Source organism: Heterodontus francisci, chromosome 17 (assembly GCF_036365525.1).
Source record: "Heterodontus francisci isolate sHetFra1 chromosome 17, sHetFra1.hap1, whole genome shotgun sequence".
Taxonomy (NCBI): domain Eukaryota; kingdom Metazoa; phylum Chordata; class Chondrichthyes; order Heterodontiformes; family Heterodontidae; genus Heterodontus; species Heterodontus francisci.
In genome coordinates this window covers 65,825,964-65,842,412 of record NC_090387.1, presented here as the reverse complement: position 1 = coordinate 65,842,412, position 16,449 = coordinate 65,825,964, and the positions used below count along the sequence as shown (strand labels likewise).

Genomic DNA, 16,449 nt, shown 5'->3' with positions numbered 1-16,449 from the left:
ATGAATAAAGGCCTACCCTGATTAGCCATTCTTGATAAGTCAACCCCTTCATCCCAGGAATCAGCCTAGTGAATCTCTTTTGAATTGCTTCCAATGCCAGTATATCCTTTCTTAAAGACAGGGACCAAAACTGTACACAGTACTCTAGTATGGCCTCACCACACCCTTTACAGTTGTAACAAGACTTCCCTATTTTTAAACTCCAACCCTCGAGCAATAAAGGCCAAAATTCCATTTGCCTTCTTAATTACTTGCTGCACTTGCATGCTAACATTTTGTGTTTCATGCACAAGAACACCCAGATCCCTCTGTGCTGCACTTTTTTGGAGTCTCTCTCTATTTAAATAATGATCTGCCTTTTGATTCTTCCTACCAAAGTGCATGACCTCACATTTTCCTACATTACACTCTGCCAAGTTTTTGCCCACTCACTCAACCTATCTATATCCCCTTGCAGATTCCTTATGTCCTCATCACAACATGCCCTCCCAACTATTTCTGTATTCTCAGTAAATTTGATATATTACACTCTGCCTCCTCCTCCAAATCATTAATACAGATAGTAAATAATTGAGGCCCTAGGACTGATCCTTGTGGCACTCCACTAGTTACTTCTTTCCAACCTGAAAAAGACCCATTAATCCCGACTCTCTGTCTTCTGTGAGTTAACCAATCCTCAATGCATGCTAATACATTACCCCCAATACTGTGAACTCCTATCTTGTGCAATAATCTTTTATGTGGCACCTTATCGAATGCCTTCTGGAAATTCAAATACACTACATCTACCGGTTCCCCTTTATCAACTCTGCTTGTTATATCCTCAAAAAACTCTAGCAAATTTGTCAAACATGATTTCCCTTTCACAAAACCATGTTGACTCTGTTTACGTTAAGCTTTTCTAAATGTCCTGCTATTTCTTCCTTAATAACGAACTTTACCATTTTCCCAACGACCGATGTTAGGCTAACTGGCCTGTAGTTTCCTGCTTTTTGTCTCCTTCCCTTCTTGAACAGGGGCGTCACATTACCGGTTTTTCAATCCGCTGGGACCCTCCCGGAATCCAGTGAGTTCTGGAATATTTCAACCAATGCCTCTACTATCTCTGCAGCCACTTCCTTTAAAACCCTTGGATGCAGGCCATCAGGTCCTGGCAACTTGTCTGCCTTTAGTCCCATTTGTTTGTCAAATACATTGTCCCTCGTGATAGAGACTGTTACACGATCTTTTCTCCCATTAGCTCCATGCTTATCCGATATCTTTGGGATGTTTATAGTGTCCTCCACAATGAAGACCAATGCAAAATACTGGTTTAAATTATCTGCCATTTCCCTGTTACCCGTTATCAATTCGCCAGTTGAATCCTCCAAAGTTTCCGACGCTCACTTTAACTACTCTCTTTTTATATACCCGTAGAGGCTCTTGCTGTTTGTTTTTATATTTCTTGCCAATTTATTTTCATAATCAATTTTCTCCCTCTTTATTAGCTTTTTAGTCATCTGCTGCTGGTTCCTAAAACATTCCCAATCCTCTGGCCTACCACTAGCTTTCGCCACTTTGTATGCCTTAGTTTTTGATTGGATACTCTCCTTGACCGCCTTTGTTAACCACAGGTGGTTAATCCTTCTCATCGAGTCCTTCTTTTTGATTGGGATAAATTTTTGCTGAGCATTATGAAATATCTGCTTAAATGTCTGCCACTGCTCATCCACTGACCTTCCCCTTAGTCTATTTTCCCAGCCCGTTTTAGACAACTCTTTCTTCATACCTCTGTAATTGCCCTTGTTTAAGTTGAGGACACTGCTTTGAGTCCCGAGTTGTTCGCCCTCAAACTGAATTTGAAATTCTACCATGTTGTGATCGCTACCCCCTAGAAGATCCTTAACTACGATATCTCTTATTAATCCTACCTCATTACACATTACTAGATCTAAAATAACCTGTTCCCAGGTAGGTTCTGCAACGTATTGCTCTAAGTAACACTCCTGATGCACTGTACAAATTTGTCTTCCATGTTACCTCTGCCAATCTGATTTATCCAGTCAATATGCAGATTAAAATCACCCATGACAATTGTAGTGCCTTTCTTACATGCTGCCGTTATTTCCCGATTTATAGTCCTACAGTGAGGCAACACTTCGGGGGCCTATAGACGACTCCCACCCGTGACTTCTTCCCCTGGCTATTCCTTATTTCCACCCAAACTGATTCCACATCATGATCTATTGCACCAATATCACTACTCACCACTGCATTGATACTTTACTTTATTAGCAAAGCTACCCCAGCAAAGCTTCCTTTTCCTTTTTGCCTATTTTTCCGGAACGTCAAATACCCTTGAATATTGAGCTCCCAGTCTTGGTCACCCTGCAACCACGTCTCTGTAATAGCTATCAAGTCATATTCATTTATTTCTATTTGTGCTGTCAACTCATCTATCTTGTTACAAATGCTGCGTGCATTCAGATAGTGGAGTTTTGGTCAGTCAAACTTCTGTCTTATGCGGGCTTTGGTCTTTTGTATATACGCCACTGTAGTCTTGTGGGCCCTTCTTAATACTTCTCTCCGGTACCTCTGCGGCACCATTAACTGGTGAACTACTGTCCACTCCTTGCTCTCAGGTCTGAGGGGAGAACTCCATTTCCTCGTCAGTACCTCATTCTTTAAACAGTAGCAATCAGGGACTCCCTCTGCTTCACTTTCAGACTGGGCAGGTTGTGCTAACTTGCGCAATACTAGGTTGGCTCACTGAGCCTCACCTAGCGAAAATCTATTTAATTCATTTCCTGGGTCTCCTAACTTTCCAAAGAAAGTCTTGGACAGGCAGACCTCATGGTCATCTATCTGCAGTGCCAATGCAGTCTCCTCTGGGGGAGCTGGTTTGTTCAGGGCCCGATCCACTACACATTCAGGGAAACTGCAGTGGTCCGTTTCCCAAAACTGCCCTGTCTCTCTGACCTCCTGAGGTCTTTTTCACTACTGGAAGGGGCCACCACCTTCACCCCCTCCAGACCATTACCGAGGAGCAGGTCAACCCTGTCCACAGGCAAACTAGGGACAGTCACTGGTCCTGAAACTAGGTTGTATTCCAGGTGCACCCGGCGTACAGGTACAGGCATACACTTCCCTCCAATACCATTCACCACTACTTTGGTGTTCACTGCACTCTCCGGGGCAAAGGTCAGCCTTTTCCCAGTAAAAGGGATCTAGTGACCCGTGTCCCTGAGTATTACTATGGGCTTGCTTGCTTCACTCAAGGGGTATGGGATTACTTTCCCTTCAAACACAAAACCCTGATAGTCTTCAGGAATCCTATTAAATTTTCCTGCACTTGCAGTGATAGACTTCCTGGGTCTCACTCTGACTGCAGTTAAAGCCACAGCTAGTTCTGCTGTGCTTTCCATCAGATTCCATTCTTCACTGAGCGGGTATGCCCTGATTAACCCTACCAGTTTTCCCTTTAGTTTCCAGCAGTCAGCTTTTAAATGGAAGCACAGGGTCTCATTCTTGTTCGCAGTACCTTCCTTTTTGGCTGGAGGAGGGCCCCTGCGTCTCCTGCTTTCCTTTCTCTCCCAAGACTGCCTGGGCTTCAATCACCTTCCCACCCTTTGTCCTTTTTGGATTTGTGGGGGTGACTAGGCAAGGTTCTCCCCTGGGAAACCGACTTATAAATTAAAGCAAACTCATTGGTCAGAACGGCCACTTGCTGGGCTCTCTGAACCCGCTGCTGCTCTACATGGGTCTTTATGGAAAGTGGAAGAGAGTGTTAAAATTCCTCTAACAGAATTACTTCTCTGAGATTCTCATAGCTGAGCTGTACTTTAAGAGCTCTCAGCCACTGGTCAAAAGCCAGCTGCTTGCTTCTTTCAAACTCCAGATAATTTTGATTAGTTTGCTTCTTGAGGGTTCTAAACTTTGGTAATAGGCTTCGGATACTAATTTATTAACCCCGAGGATAGAATTTTTGGTCAGTTCATAATTTGATGTACTCTCATCTAGCAACAGGGAATAAACCTCATGGATTTTTCCAGTTAGCTTGCTTTGTAGTATAAGCGTTCAGGTCTCAGTTGGCAATTTTAGCTGCCTTGCCAGTTTCTCAAAAGACACAAAAAAACGTTTCTACATCTTCCTCATTGAATTTTGGGATAAGATGAGCTAGTTTTAACAATTCTGTACCCAACCCTGAATTATGCTCCTCCATATTGGCTATGCTTTCACTGGGGTTACTCTGTCGGCCCTAGTTAACTGAAGCCGCTTCAACTCTTTCTTCGCATTCTTTCTGGAACATTCTTTCTCTCTCCCTGTCCTGCCTTTCATTTTCTTAACGTTCCTTCTGGAAGGCTCTCTCTTTCTCCCTCTCCTGCCTTTCTCTTTCTTCTAATTCAAGTTTCCTTTGTTCCAATTGTACCTTTGCTAATAACAATACCCTGTTGGGAGGCTGCTTCTAATGCTGCTTCTACTTCTTCAGATTCAAGGGAAAAATGGTAGGCCACTAGTCTTAGGAGTTCAGACATCCTAGCCATACCACATACAGTGATCCCACACTGCTCAGCCATTTTCCTCAACTCCTCTATAGACAGTGCTTTTAATTTATCCCAAGTTAATTCACCCTGGCTTGGAGAGCTACTAGCTTCAGTTGCAGACATGTTAGTATTTAACCACACAAAACCACAAGAAAACCTGAATTAAAATCATGCTCTTTTTCGATTGGGAACAATTTGGCTTCCCACTTCCAATTTCTCTCACTTGTCTGTGGGTAAATTTCTGGACGCTAGCACCCAAATTTCTGTTATGACCAGGTGAGAAGAGGTCTAGGGTTCCCTTTCAGCCTTCACCTGGTTTTACGGTAACAGGGTTAAATTTTAAATACACCGTGTTTTTAGCTCCCCCTGGGTGAATCCTTGTTCGCCACTTTCCAATTATAAGGCAAATAAACCAGCACAAATAGGTCTTCTCACGTTTTAACGACGACAGATTGAAATTTATTAAACTTAAACTTAACTCTAATTCAATTAACGCCTACGGATACACGACGCGCCCACGCTAGCATGCATAAGCGAAACACATGCTGATAGAGACAGAAACGGGCAGAAGAAATAAAGTGGAAAAGTTTGCGGCAATATCTGAAGAGTTTTGTAGTTCCTTAAGAAACAGATGGGAGCAGGCAGACAGGCAGGAGGTCTTCTTCAGTCTAGGAGCATTCTGCTTTTTTGCAGGCTCTCAGTTCAAAACTCTGCAACAGCCAGTTAGTCATGTGACAAACTGGTCTGACCACGTCTGTTTGTTGATTGAATTGGAGCAGGGAATAGCTCCTTTATCTACAAGCACTGTCTGTTAATATGTAAATGTGTCTTATCAGCCAGGGGCCTGGCAACCCCTTGTCACAGGCCTTCTCTTCTTCCCAGCAACAATTTGAAATTTAATGTCCATGTGTCAAAATTAATGTGCCTCATTCTTGGCAGGTGGGGGCCTGCATGACAATACCTTCTTTTCAGCCTAAGTGTTTTTGTTTATTCCTTCTATTTCTTTGTAACAGCTGTAAACAGAAATCCCTTTTATCTTTTTCCCCCGGTTAACTGGTGTGTATTTGTGTGTGTATGTATGTATGTGTGGGCGAGGATAAGGGGCTTTAATATTGCAATGTGAGTGTATGTTTTACTTTATTATTGGTTATGACTTGGTTATTAGAAACAGATAATTTTGTAGTTCATTAAAGAAACCTGGTTGGTGTGTTTTATTCTGGGGTAAAATAGAGTATACAGTATACGATTGACTATTTTGGCAAGTGGGAAAATTTAAATATATGTTGTGGCCTGTGGAGAAGCGGGACTAGAATAAACAATGCATTCCTCCTGCCTCGGTCGTAACAATATTTATTGAAAAAAAAAATCAGAAAACATACAAACATTTTGCATGCATTTGGGATTCCACCCATCATTGTTGGGTCTCCAAAATCAGGCGTACCAAATCAGTACCTCCAGCCCACTTGTGCAGAATTTCCGATTGAAGCAGAAATTATTCAGATCATTTTTATCTTTAGTGCTAATCACATTACTACTGTCACCTCACAGCCACATTTACTTATAGCTCAATTCTACTTTGTGTCAGTGCAAATCTGATACTTTGAAATGCAACAAGGGGTTGCCAACACGTCGATTATGAGCTACTAGTAGCTCGCCAGCGCTGACTGGACAATGCACAGTGCAGACAGCGACTGGAGCATGCGCAGTATGGGTGCTGGAGCTGGACGGAGATGGGCGTGTTGGATCCGCAACGGGGGAGAAACCGCCAAGTGCAGGAGAGGAATGGAGCTGGGACGTAGACGGGAAGGAACGGAGCCAGCAGGTGGATGTGGAGTTTTCATAAACACTTGGTGTAGGCTTCAAACACCCCCAATAGGAATAAAAGCAAAATACTGCAGATGCTGGAAATCGGAAATCAAATCAGAAAGTGCTGGAAATACTCAGCAGGTCAGGCAGCATTTTTTTTTTGTTCATGGGATGTGGACATTGCTGGGTAGGCCACCATTTATTGCCCATCCTTAATTGCACTTGAGAAGGTAGTGGTGAGCCGCCTTCTTGAATCGCTGCAGTCCTTGGGGTATAGTAACACCAGAAGTGCTGTTGGAAGGGAGTTCCAGGATTTTGACCCAGCGACAGTGCTGTTAGGAGGGAACAGCGATATAGTTCCAAGTCAGGTTGGTGGGTAAACTTGCAGATGATGGTGTTCCCGTGCATCTGCTGCCCTTGTCCTTCTAGGTGGTAGAGGCCGCGGGTTTGGAAGGCGCTGTCGAAGCAGCCTTGGTGAGTTGCTGCAGTGCATCTTGTAGATGGTACACACTGCTGCCACTGTGTGTCAGTAGTGAAGGGAGTGAATGTTGAAGGTGGAGGATAGGGTGCCAATTGAGTGGGTTGCTTTGTCCTGGATAGTGTTGAGCATCTTCAGTGTTTATTAGTACAGAACTTGAGTATTGCTGAAATTAGAGACATGTTGTCGAAGCTTATCATCTTGTACTCATCAGGATAATCGCAAGAATAACCAATGTAAGGGGAAACAACAACTTATACTGCATGAGAAGAGAATGCGGATTGATTGACAAGTGAACTCTGATAGGTACAGGCATTGCCATGGCAAATGTACTATGTTACAATGACTGACAGTTAACTGCCAAGCTTTGTTTAAAATTTAAACCAGGCAGCTTGACTCTGATTGGTCAGAGTCAAGCTACCTGGTTTAAATTTTAAACAAAGCTTGGCAGTTAACTGTCAGTCATTGTAAACTAGTACATTCACCATGGCAACTCCTCTACCAATCAGAGTTTTCCCTTACATTGGTTATTCTTGCAATTGTCCTGATGAGTGCAAAACGAAAAGCTTCGACAACATGTCTCTACTCTCGAGTGTTGTTGGAGCTGCATCCATCCAGGCAACTGGAGAGTATTCCATCACACTCCTGACTTGTGCCTTGTAGATGGTGGACAGGCATTACAGAGACAGGAGGTGAGTTACTCATTGCAGAATTCCCAGCCTGTGACCTGCTCCTGTAGCCACAGTACTTATCTGGCTGGTCCAGTTCAGCTTTTGGTCAATGGTAACCCCAAGGATGTTGATAGTGGGGATTCAGCAATGGTAATTCCATTGAACATCAAAGGGAGATGGTTAGAATCTCTCTTGTTTGAGATAGTTATTGCCTGGCACTTGTGTGGCGCAAATGTTACTTGCCACTTATCAGCCCAAGCCTGGATGTTGTCCAGGTCTTGCTGCATCTGGACATGGACTGCTTCATTATCTGAGGAGTCGCGAATGGTGCTGAACATTGTGCAATCATCAGCGAACATCCCCACTTCTGACCTTATGATGGAGGGAAGGTCAATAATGAAACAGCTGAAGATGGTTGGACCAAGGACACTACCCTGAGGAACTCCTGCAGTGATGTCCTGGGACTGAGATGATTGACCTCCAACAACCACAGCCATCTTCCTTTGTGCTAGGCATGACTGCAATCAGCGGAGAGCTTCCTCCCCACCCCCCAATTCCCTATGTTGTCCCAGTTTTGCTAAGGCTCCTTGATGCCACACTGTCAAATGCTGCCTTGATGTCATGTGTGGAGAGAGAAACAGAGTTAACGCTTCAGCTCTGTGACCTTTCATGTTGCATCAGGGTGGTAGTTAGATGCAGAATTCAATTCCTGGCCTCCTGTGTAGGTCTTTTTTGTTGCATTAGTTTGAGCTGGAGTGCAGGTGGAGGAAAAGCTGCTGAGTTTAATCCCAAGTACTTCTGTGCCCAGGCGAGCCCAACAATTTCCAATGTGAGACCGTCAAGGGAGGTAGATTCCAGGGGAAATGACATTGCTAAATGGACATCAACCACTCAATAAAACCGCTGCTGGGCTTCTGGACACTGACAAGTACAGTGATCTCTTGACCACGCTTGCATGCAGTGTCAAGTATCATACTGAAATAAAGTTAACATCAGTTTTCCTTCATATTAAATACTATAATGTAATTATAATAGCTAAATATTTAATTTACATTTATCTATCCATATTTTTCAATATATGTTTAAGTGGCTCGTGATATTTTTCATTTATCAGAAGTAGCTCTCACTAAAGAAAAGATTGGAGACCCCTGATCTACAGCATAGCTTGGGAGTACATTTTGTGACATCCTTAAATTGATGGCACTTCTGAGTTTAGTAAAAGACACAAGAGCACCTTGAGAAGGTCGTCACACTGCACAAGCTTATCAGCTGTCACAGAACTGCAAATGTTGTCAAGTTTAGGATTAAAATTGTTTTTGGTGGTGGCTTATTATTCCTGGGAGCTTTTAAACATTATTTTTGACATTAGCAGAGGCACAACGGCATCAGCAGTTCAATAATATTAAAATGTAAATGGCAGTTCAGCACGGATGAGTGGATCTCTGCTTTCCCCTATATGGGAACAGATAACCGGCACAACTCATAGAAGCAGGAGGTCTATTCTGCCATTCAAATAAATCATGGCTGATCTTCACCTCAAAACTCCGTTTACCCACCTTGGTTCCACAACCCTTAATATCCTGACCTAACAAAAACCTATTGATCTCAGTTTTGAAAGCTCCAATGACCCAGCTTCAACAGTTTTGTGGAGGGAAGAGTTCCAGGTTTCCAATTCCCTTTGCGTGAAAAAGTGATTCCTGATATTACTCCTGAACAGCCCAGCTCTAACTTCAAGGTTATGGCCCCTAGTTCCAGATTCCCACACCAGAAGAAATAGTCTCTCTCTATCCTATCAAAGCCTTTAAACATCTTAAACACCTCAATTAGATCACCCCTTAATCTTCTACACTCAAGGGAATACAAGCTTAATCTATGCAGACTGTCCTCATAGTTTAATCATTTTAGAGCTGCAATTATTCAGGTGGAATTGTCTGCATCCCCTCCAAGGCCAATGTACCTTTCCTGGGCTGCAGTGCACAGAACTGAACTGCATTATTACAGATGCAGTCCAACCAGAGTTTTAAACAGTTCTAGCATCACTTTTTTACTCCAGCCCCCTCGAGTTAAACGCCAACACTCCATTCGCCATTTTCATAGAATCATTCTGCACAGGAGGAGGTAATCTGGTACCAATCAAGTTACAAAGCTACCGATGTTGAACTGATGTTAACTTTTTTGGTACTTGTCCACTAGAGTTTAGTGATATGGACCCCTAAATCTCTCTGCTCCTTCAGTTTCTGGCTTCTCATGTTAATATTCTGATCTATCTTTCTTAGGTCCACAGTGCATGATTTCACACTTCCCGACATTGTGAAAAATTGTGGCAGATGGAACTCATTTACTTAATCTAATCAATGTCTCTTTGCAAGTTTCTACTCTCAAATGCACTACTCACTGTGACATCTAATTTAATGTCACTAGTAAACTTGGATATATGGCTCTTTAGGCCTTCATTTACTGATATAGGGAAACGCTGAAGCACCAGTATAGATCTCTGGGGACAACCTCTTGTTCCATCCTACAAGTTGGAGTACATACCCATTATCCCCACCTACCTCCTAACCAATTCCCTACCCATATCAATAAGCTGCCTCTAGTTCCATGCACTTTCATTTTAGAACCATAGAACCATTACGGCACAGAAAGAGGCCATTCAGCCTGCCGTGTCCGTGCCGGACGAAAAAAAAACTAGCCGCCCAATCTCAACCCACCTTCTAGCACCTGGTCCATAGCCTTGCTGGTGACAGCACTTCAGGTGCAAGTCCAGGTACCTTTTAAAAGAATTGAGGATTTCTGTCTCCACCACCATCCCTGATAGTGAATTCCAGACGCCCACCACCCTCTGGGTGAAAAAGTTTTTCGTCATGTCCCCTCCAATCCTTCTACCAATCACCTTAAATCTGTGCCCCCAGTAACTGCCTCTCCGCTAGGGGAAACAGGTCCTTCTTGGCTACTCTATCCAGGCCCCTCATAATTTTGTGCACTTCTATTAAGTCACCCCTTAGCCTCCTCTGTTCTAAAGAAAACAACCCGAGCCTATCCAATCTTTCCTCATAGCTGCAACCTTTGAGCCCTGGCAACATTCTTGTAAATCTCCTCTATACTCTCTCCAGAGTAATTACGTCCTTTCTGTAATGTGATGACCAGAACTGTACGCAATACTCCAACTGTGGCCTAACCAGTGTTTTATACAGTTCCAGAATTACATCCCTGCTTTTGTATTCTATACCTCGGCCAATAAAGGAAAGCATTCCATATGCCTTCTTCACCACTCTATCTACCTATCCTGCCACCTTCAAGGACCTGTGGACATGCACTCCAAGGTCTCTCACTTCTTCTACCCCTCTCAATACCCTCCCGTTTATTGTGTATTCCCTCGCCTTATTTGCCCTCCCCAAATGCATTACCTCACAATTTTCTGGATTGAATTCCATTTACCATTTTTCCGCCCACTCAACCAAACCATTGATATCTTTCTGGAGTCTGTGGCTATCCTCTTCACTATCAGCTACACGGCCAATTTTTGTGTCATCAGCAAATTTCCCAATCATGCCTCCCACATTTAAGTCCAAATTGTTAATATATACCATAAACAGCAAGGGACCCAACACTGAGCCCTGTGGAACACCACTGGAAACAGCTTTCCATTCACAAAAACATCCGTCGTCTACTACCCTTTGTTTCCTGGCCCTGAACCAATTTTTGCTAACAGTCTTTTGTGTGGAGCCTTACTGAATGCATTCTGGAAGTCTATATAAATAACATGCATAGACACTCCCTTTGTAACATGTGAGTAACCGCCTCAAAAAATTCAGCTAGGTTAATTAGACTCAGGTCTGCGCGCTGAGCAACAATCCTCGCAGGTATACCCTCCAAACAGTAGCATAACTGTAAAAGTCTAAGTCTGTTTTGTTTTATTTATTAGGCAATCTGATGCTCTTTGATAACTCATGCTTACCCAACTTCTTCAAATTTGGTAGTAGGTGTATTACATATAGTCTGTAGTTCTCCTCATTCCTGGTAACTGGATTCAGCCGCAAATCAAGTTCTTTCAAGTTGATTAAATAACGCAAGCTGGAAATCTCCTTCGAGGATGGCACATTATTATAATACAAGTTTAATTTTTCCAACGAATGTAAGCCCTCCAAACCCTACAAATTAAAAATGTGTAAGACAAAGTAGTCATTCATAAAATAATTGACACCTTCCACCCTAATACTGTACTTCTACAAGTTTTGCTCTTAACATGTGAGATTGACTGCAACAGAAGCAAGTTTAAAAAACACTGAAAATAGACAACAAATCAGTCAGCGCCTGTAAAGAGAAAAGGAAGGTTATGACAAATTCTATTTCCAAGATCCGACTCCCTAAATTTTAGAGTTCAGCTCCGGGCCAAGAGCTACTTCTTGCAGTGCTTTCGATCAAAACCTGACTAGCCCCTTGAACCTGGTTTTTCCTTTCGTTTTTACTAATTTGGTACCATAGGAAACCTAGAAGCAATGTCTTCGACACCTTTCTCTTCTGGGGTTTGCCAGCAGGCTTGTCAAACAAACCAATACCCACTCACCCTCACTCATACCCCATGTTGTGCTCACATGAATGGAATGCTTCTGACCATAATGGGGATGAATATTTGTTGGTCACCTCTTAATGTCTCTGAACAAAAGCAAAATACTGTGGATGCTGGAAATCTGAAATAAAAACAGATCAGAGGGGATGACCACTACCCTTACTAGTTCAGAGGGGATAGTTTCACTGTGACCTTTTATCAAGGTTACAGATCTGAAACATTAATTGCTTCTCTCTCCACAGATGTTGCCAGATCTGCTGAATGTTTCCAGCATTTTCGGTTTTTATTTCAGAGTTCCAGCATCTGCAGTATTTTGCTTTTTGTTGTTTGGTGGGATGTTTTCACTATCCTCTTTGACCTTCTTCTCTCTGATCCAGAATAATCAGTCCTTGGCAAAAGTCCAGATTCATCCCCTCACATCCCTACCTCAAAGGAATTTTGAGCTTCACACAATGTTGAGTTATTTTTCCGTTGCTTTCTTCCGCATCCAGTTCTTTGGCCAGGAATCTCCCCCCTGCGCAGCAGACCCTTTCTCCCGTCTTCAGAACTCTTGTCCCACCTGGATCCCTCCCTCTGCATTCTTAACTTCTCCTGATCTTTTCATTGAGAACTGCCAGTGTGACATCAGCCACCTCAATTTCTCTGCACCCCTCACTAAATCTAACCTACTTCTCTCTGAATTTCCAGTGCTCTGTTTTCTCAGGTCCAACCCCAACATTGCTGACAAGGGTGGTGCTGTTGTTGTTTGGCATGTTAACTGTATGTCAATTGTGTTTAATTATATGCAGGTGGATGGTGTTAACTGGTCTTGTGCACATATAAGGAGACAATGAAACTGAGTGGGAGTTTTGAGTTAGGTTTCTAACCTTTCACTCTGTGAATAAATGTAAGAGGTCGGTGGCTCATTTAAATGGACAGGGTGGACGCCCTCCCCCAATCATCTGGAGGGGTGGCCCGTCCATCCCCGGTAATGGAGTCAGCTGCCTGTAGGCCTGACGCCATTTTTGAAGGGCTTTGAGCCCTTCCAGTATATTTAAAGATTTGAAGCAAGATTTGTAAAAACAACAACAGTGTTTATGGCCCTCTTCCAACCCCGCGCCCAAACCCCCGCCCCCAACCCCCGCCATAACCATTAAATTTATTACTTGCCCCCTCCACCCCAAAACTACCTGGTTCACCTGACCTTGCACCCTCCCTCCCCCAAAATGCATAAGCTATAAACTTTACCCCTTCCCACCATCCCCTCCACCAATGAGAATAAGTTACCGCCGCACCCCCTCCACCCCTCCCCCGCCTCCCACACAGAAACATTTACCTGCTTCCCCCTCCCAACCAGTGCGGCGCCTCGTTTCACCAGACGGGGATATGAAGGCACGGGAGCGCCGGCCAGCGGCACAATGATTGCACTGGGACAGAAGGCGGCAGTGAGTCATAGAGTTATACAGCACAGAAACAGGCCCTTCGGCCCATCGTGTCTGTGCCGGCTATCCAGCACCCAACTATTCTAATCCCATATTCCTGCACTTGGCCCGTAGCCTTGTATGCTATGGCGTTTCAAGTGCTCATCTAAATACTTCTCAAATGTTGTGAGGGTTCCTGCCTCTACTACCTCTTCAGGCAGTGCGTTCCAAATTCCAACTACCCTCTGGGTGAAAAAATGTTTCCTCAAATCTCCTCTAAACCTCCTGCCCCTTACCCTAAATCTATGCCCCCTGGTTCTTGACCCCTCCGCTAAGGGAAAATGTTTCTTCCTACCTAACCTTTCAATGCCCTTCATAATCTTGTACACCTCAATCATGTCCCCTCTCAGCCTTCTCTGCAAGGAAAACAACCCTAGCCTTTTCAGTCTCTCTTCATAGCTGAAATACTCTCGCCCAGACAACATCCTGGTGAATCTCCTCTGCACCCACCCCAGTGCAATCACATCCTTCTTATAGTGTGGCGACCAGAACTGTACACAGTATTCCAGCTGTGGCCTAACTAGTGTTTTATATAGCTCCATCATAACCTCCCTGCTCTTATAGTCTATGCCTCGGCTAATAAAGGCCAGTATCTCATATGCCTTCCTAACCACCATATCTACCTGTGCTGCTGCCTTCAGTGATCAATGGACAAGTACACCAAGGTCCTTCTGTACTTCCTAGGGTCCCACCATCCATTGTATATTCCCTTGCTTTGTTAGTCCTCCCAAAATGCATTACCTCACACTTTTCAGGATAAAATTCCATTTGCCACTGCTCCGTCCATCTTACCAGCCCACCGATATCTCCCTGTAATCTAAGGATTTCCTCCTCACTATTTACAACACCACCAATTTTCGTGTCATTTCGTGGTAATGTGTGATTACCATTAATGCAGGTATGTAAATTTATTTCCATATTTAAATGGAGGGTCCGTCACCAAGCGGCGGGTTTGCCACCACGAGGCCTTGCCGCCTGCACGAGGATCAGTCTGGGTCATCGTAGCATTGGGGTCGGTGCCGGGCCTCATTCAGAGGGATCTTCAGGCACCCCCCCCCCCCCACCCCCACCCCCACCCCGCCGCAATGGACCCCGCACATGGGGGGGGTGGGGAAATAAATCCAGCCCAAGATATGGCCTTGGCGTTTTCACTTCCTACCAAAAGTAAAATCTGAACTAAAGTATTTTGTGAGCTGGATGCTCATCAGTTGGATACTGATGAAGGTTTGTATCTTCTATTAGAATTCTTCAATGAAATTTACAAGAAAGATCTATGAAATGCCTATGAGGCATGGTCAGACTTTGCTAGGTTTCGGAAAACAGATGGTTATTCAATGGAGGAATATATCATGGACTTTAACAGACTGTATAGAAAATTAAGGAAATTCAATTTAGAGATCTCTGGTTCACTGCTAGCATTTAAATTGCTGGACTGTGCTAAGGTGTCGCATATGGACAGGCTCCTGGTTCTAACTGGGGTTTGGATCTTGGAAAAAGACTCCCTGCTGCCTTAAAAAAAAATCCTGGGGAAACAGTCATTTCATGCAGCTTTGTTGGAGCATATGGTGTCAGTAAAACCCTATATGCCAAATGGGACATATTAATTTCATTGGCTGGAAACTTACCTTAGACTTTTTATTTTTTTAAAAACCCTACAAGTAACTTTAAAAAAAAAACTAGCAGCCTAGATGGCCACTGCCATTTACACCTGAAAAGACCAGGAGACTGGACTGGAGACAAGAAGTCTAACAAGAAGCCCAACCAGGACAATGGCTTGCTTTAAGTGATTGAATTACCTAGAATGGCTTCATTAGCATGATAGTCAAGGCCATCCCACCCTTTGACTTTGAAAGAGCCAACCCCTGGGGTTGCAGAACCTTGAATTTCACGAGAAGGTTCCAGAGAAACCTCATTAGAAACAAAGGGGTTTGCGAAGAACCATATGACCGCCTGTCATCTCTGAAGAAACAGGTTTTGTTACAAAGACAAACAGACAGGCAGTAACCGAGTAGACAGTAGCTGAGAAGGCTTCTACTTCCCTGTCTCTTTCTCCCCCCAGAAAACATCAAGTAAAAACCCTCTGTGACTGGGGACCCTCCAAGCCTACAGACTGCTACAGCCAGAATCTAGAGGTAGAGAACCAACTACAAATTCTGTTTTCAAGAAAACCCTGAGCACAGATAGCCAGCCAAAATACACTTTGACAAACCAAGAACTTCAAGAATACAGCTTCAGCCGAGGACTACTGGATCATCCACTTTACAGACTGTATTTAAGTTTTGTTTATTCTGGACTTTAATCCAACCACCAAATCTATTTTCCCGCTGTAATCTATTTGTGTGTTGTGATTCTCGTGTGAATGTGTGCGCGAATGTGTAGCGTATTTTAGTATTTTTAAATTGGGTTACAGCGTTAAGTATAATAAACTTACCTCTTTCTTGTTTAAACTCAAGTAAACCTGTCCAATTGGTTCTTTCACGATCACAGTAAAAGAAAAAGGTAAAACACTCATGGAGGTGGTAAGCACAACCACTGTTTAAAAGAAATAAACCCTGCTGTGGTCAAATAAGAGGAAGGGGCAACAGGGGAGCCTGAGACCCCTTCCTCACCTGGCCGTAACATGGGACATTCTGTGGTGACACAGAATGGAGGATTCAATGATTGCCAGATTTCAAAATGGTCCTGCTATTGAATGCAGGCATCAGTACAATGGAATAGTTACAGACAGACAAAATGAGGATGAAAGCACCTTTAGCAGATCTAGCTGTTACAGCAGAAAACATAATTGGAACAGCAATAATAAGTGAATGAATCTCAGGAATGCCCAAGGAACAGTTAATAGGTGCTGCAGTTGAGACTCGAAGTATCACTATGCAATGAGTTGCCCAAAGCTAAGAGGCAGGGTCCTAGAAATTACATGACACAGCGAATTCCGAGGCAG

The 16,449-nt window shown here is 43.6% G+C and overlaps 1 protein-coding gene across 3 annotated transcripts in view; it reads right to left on the bottom strand.

Annotated features, from left to right (window-relative positions):
• The window catches only part of LOC137378993 (leucine-rich repeat-containing protein 36-like), a 114,284-nt gene that overhangs the window by 85,748 nt on the left and 12,087 nt on the right, over nucleotides 1–16,449 (bottom strand). For 2 of the 3 annotated variants that reach the window (XM_068049558.1, XM_068049560.1), the window contains exon 3: nucleotides 11,437–11,629. The exons of the other annotated variant lie outside the window; for it this stretch is intronic. In XM_068049558.1, the coding sequence (XP_067905659.1) occupies nucleotides 11,437–11,629 (193 nt within the window). The remainder of the gene's footprint in view (nucleotides 1–11,436; nucleotides 11,630–16,449) is intronic. 3 annotated transcript variants of the gene reach the window in all.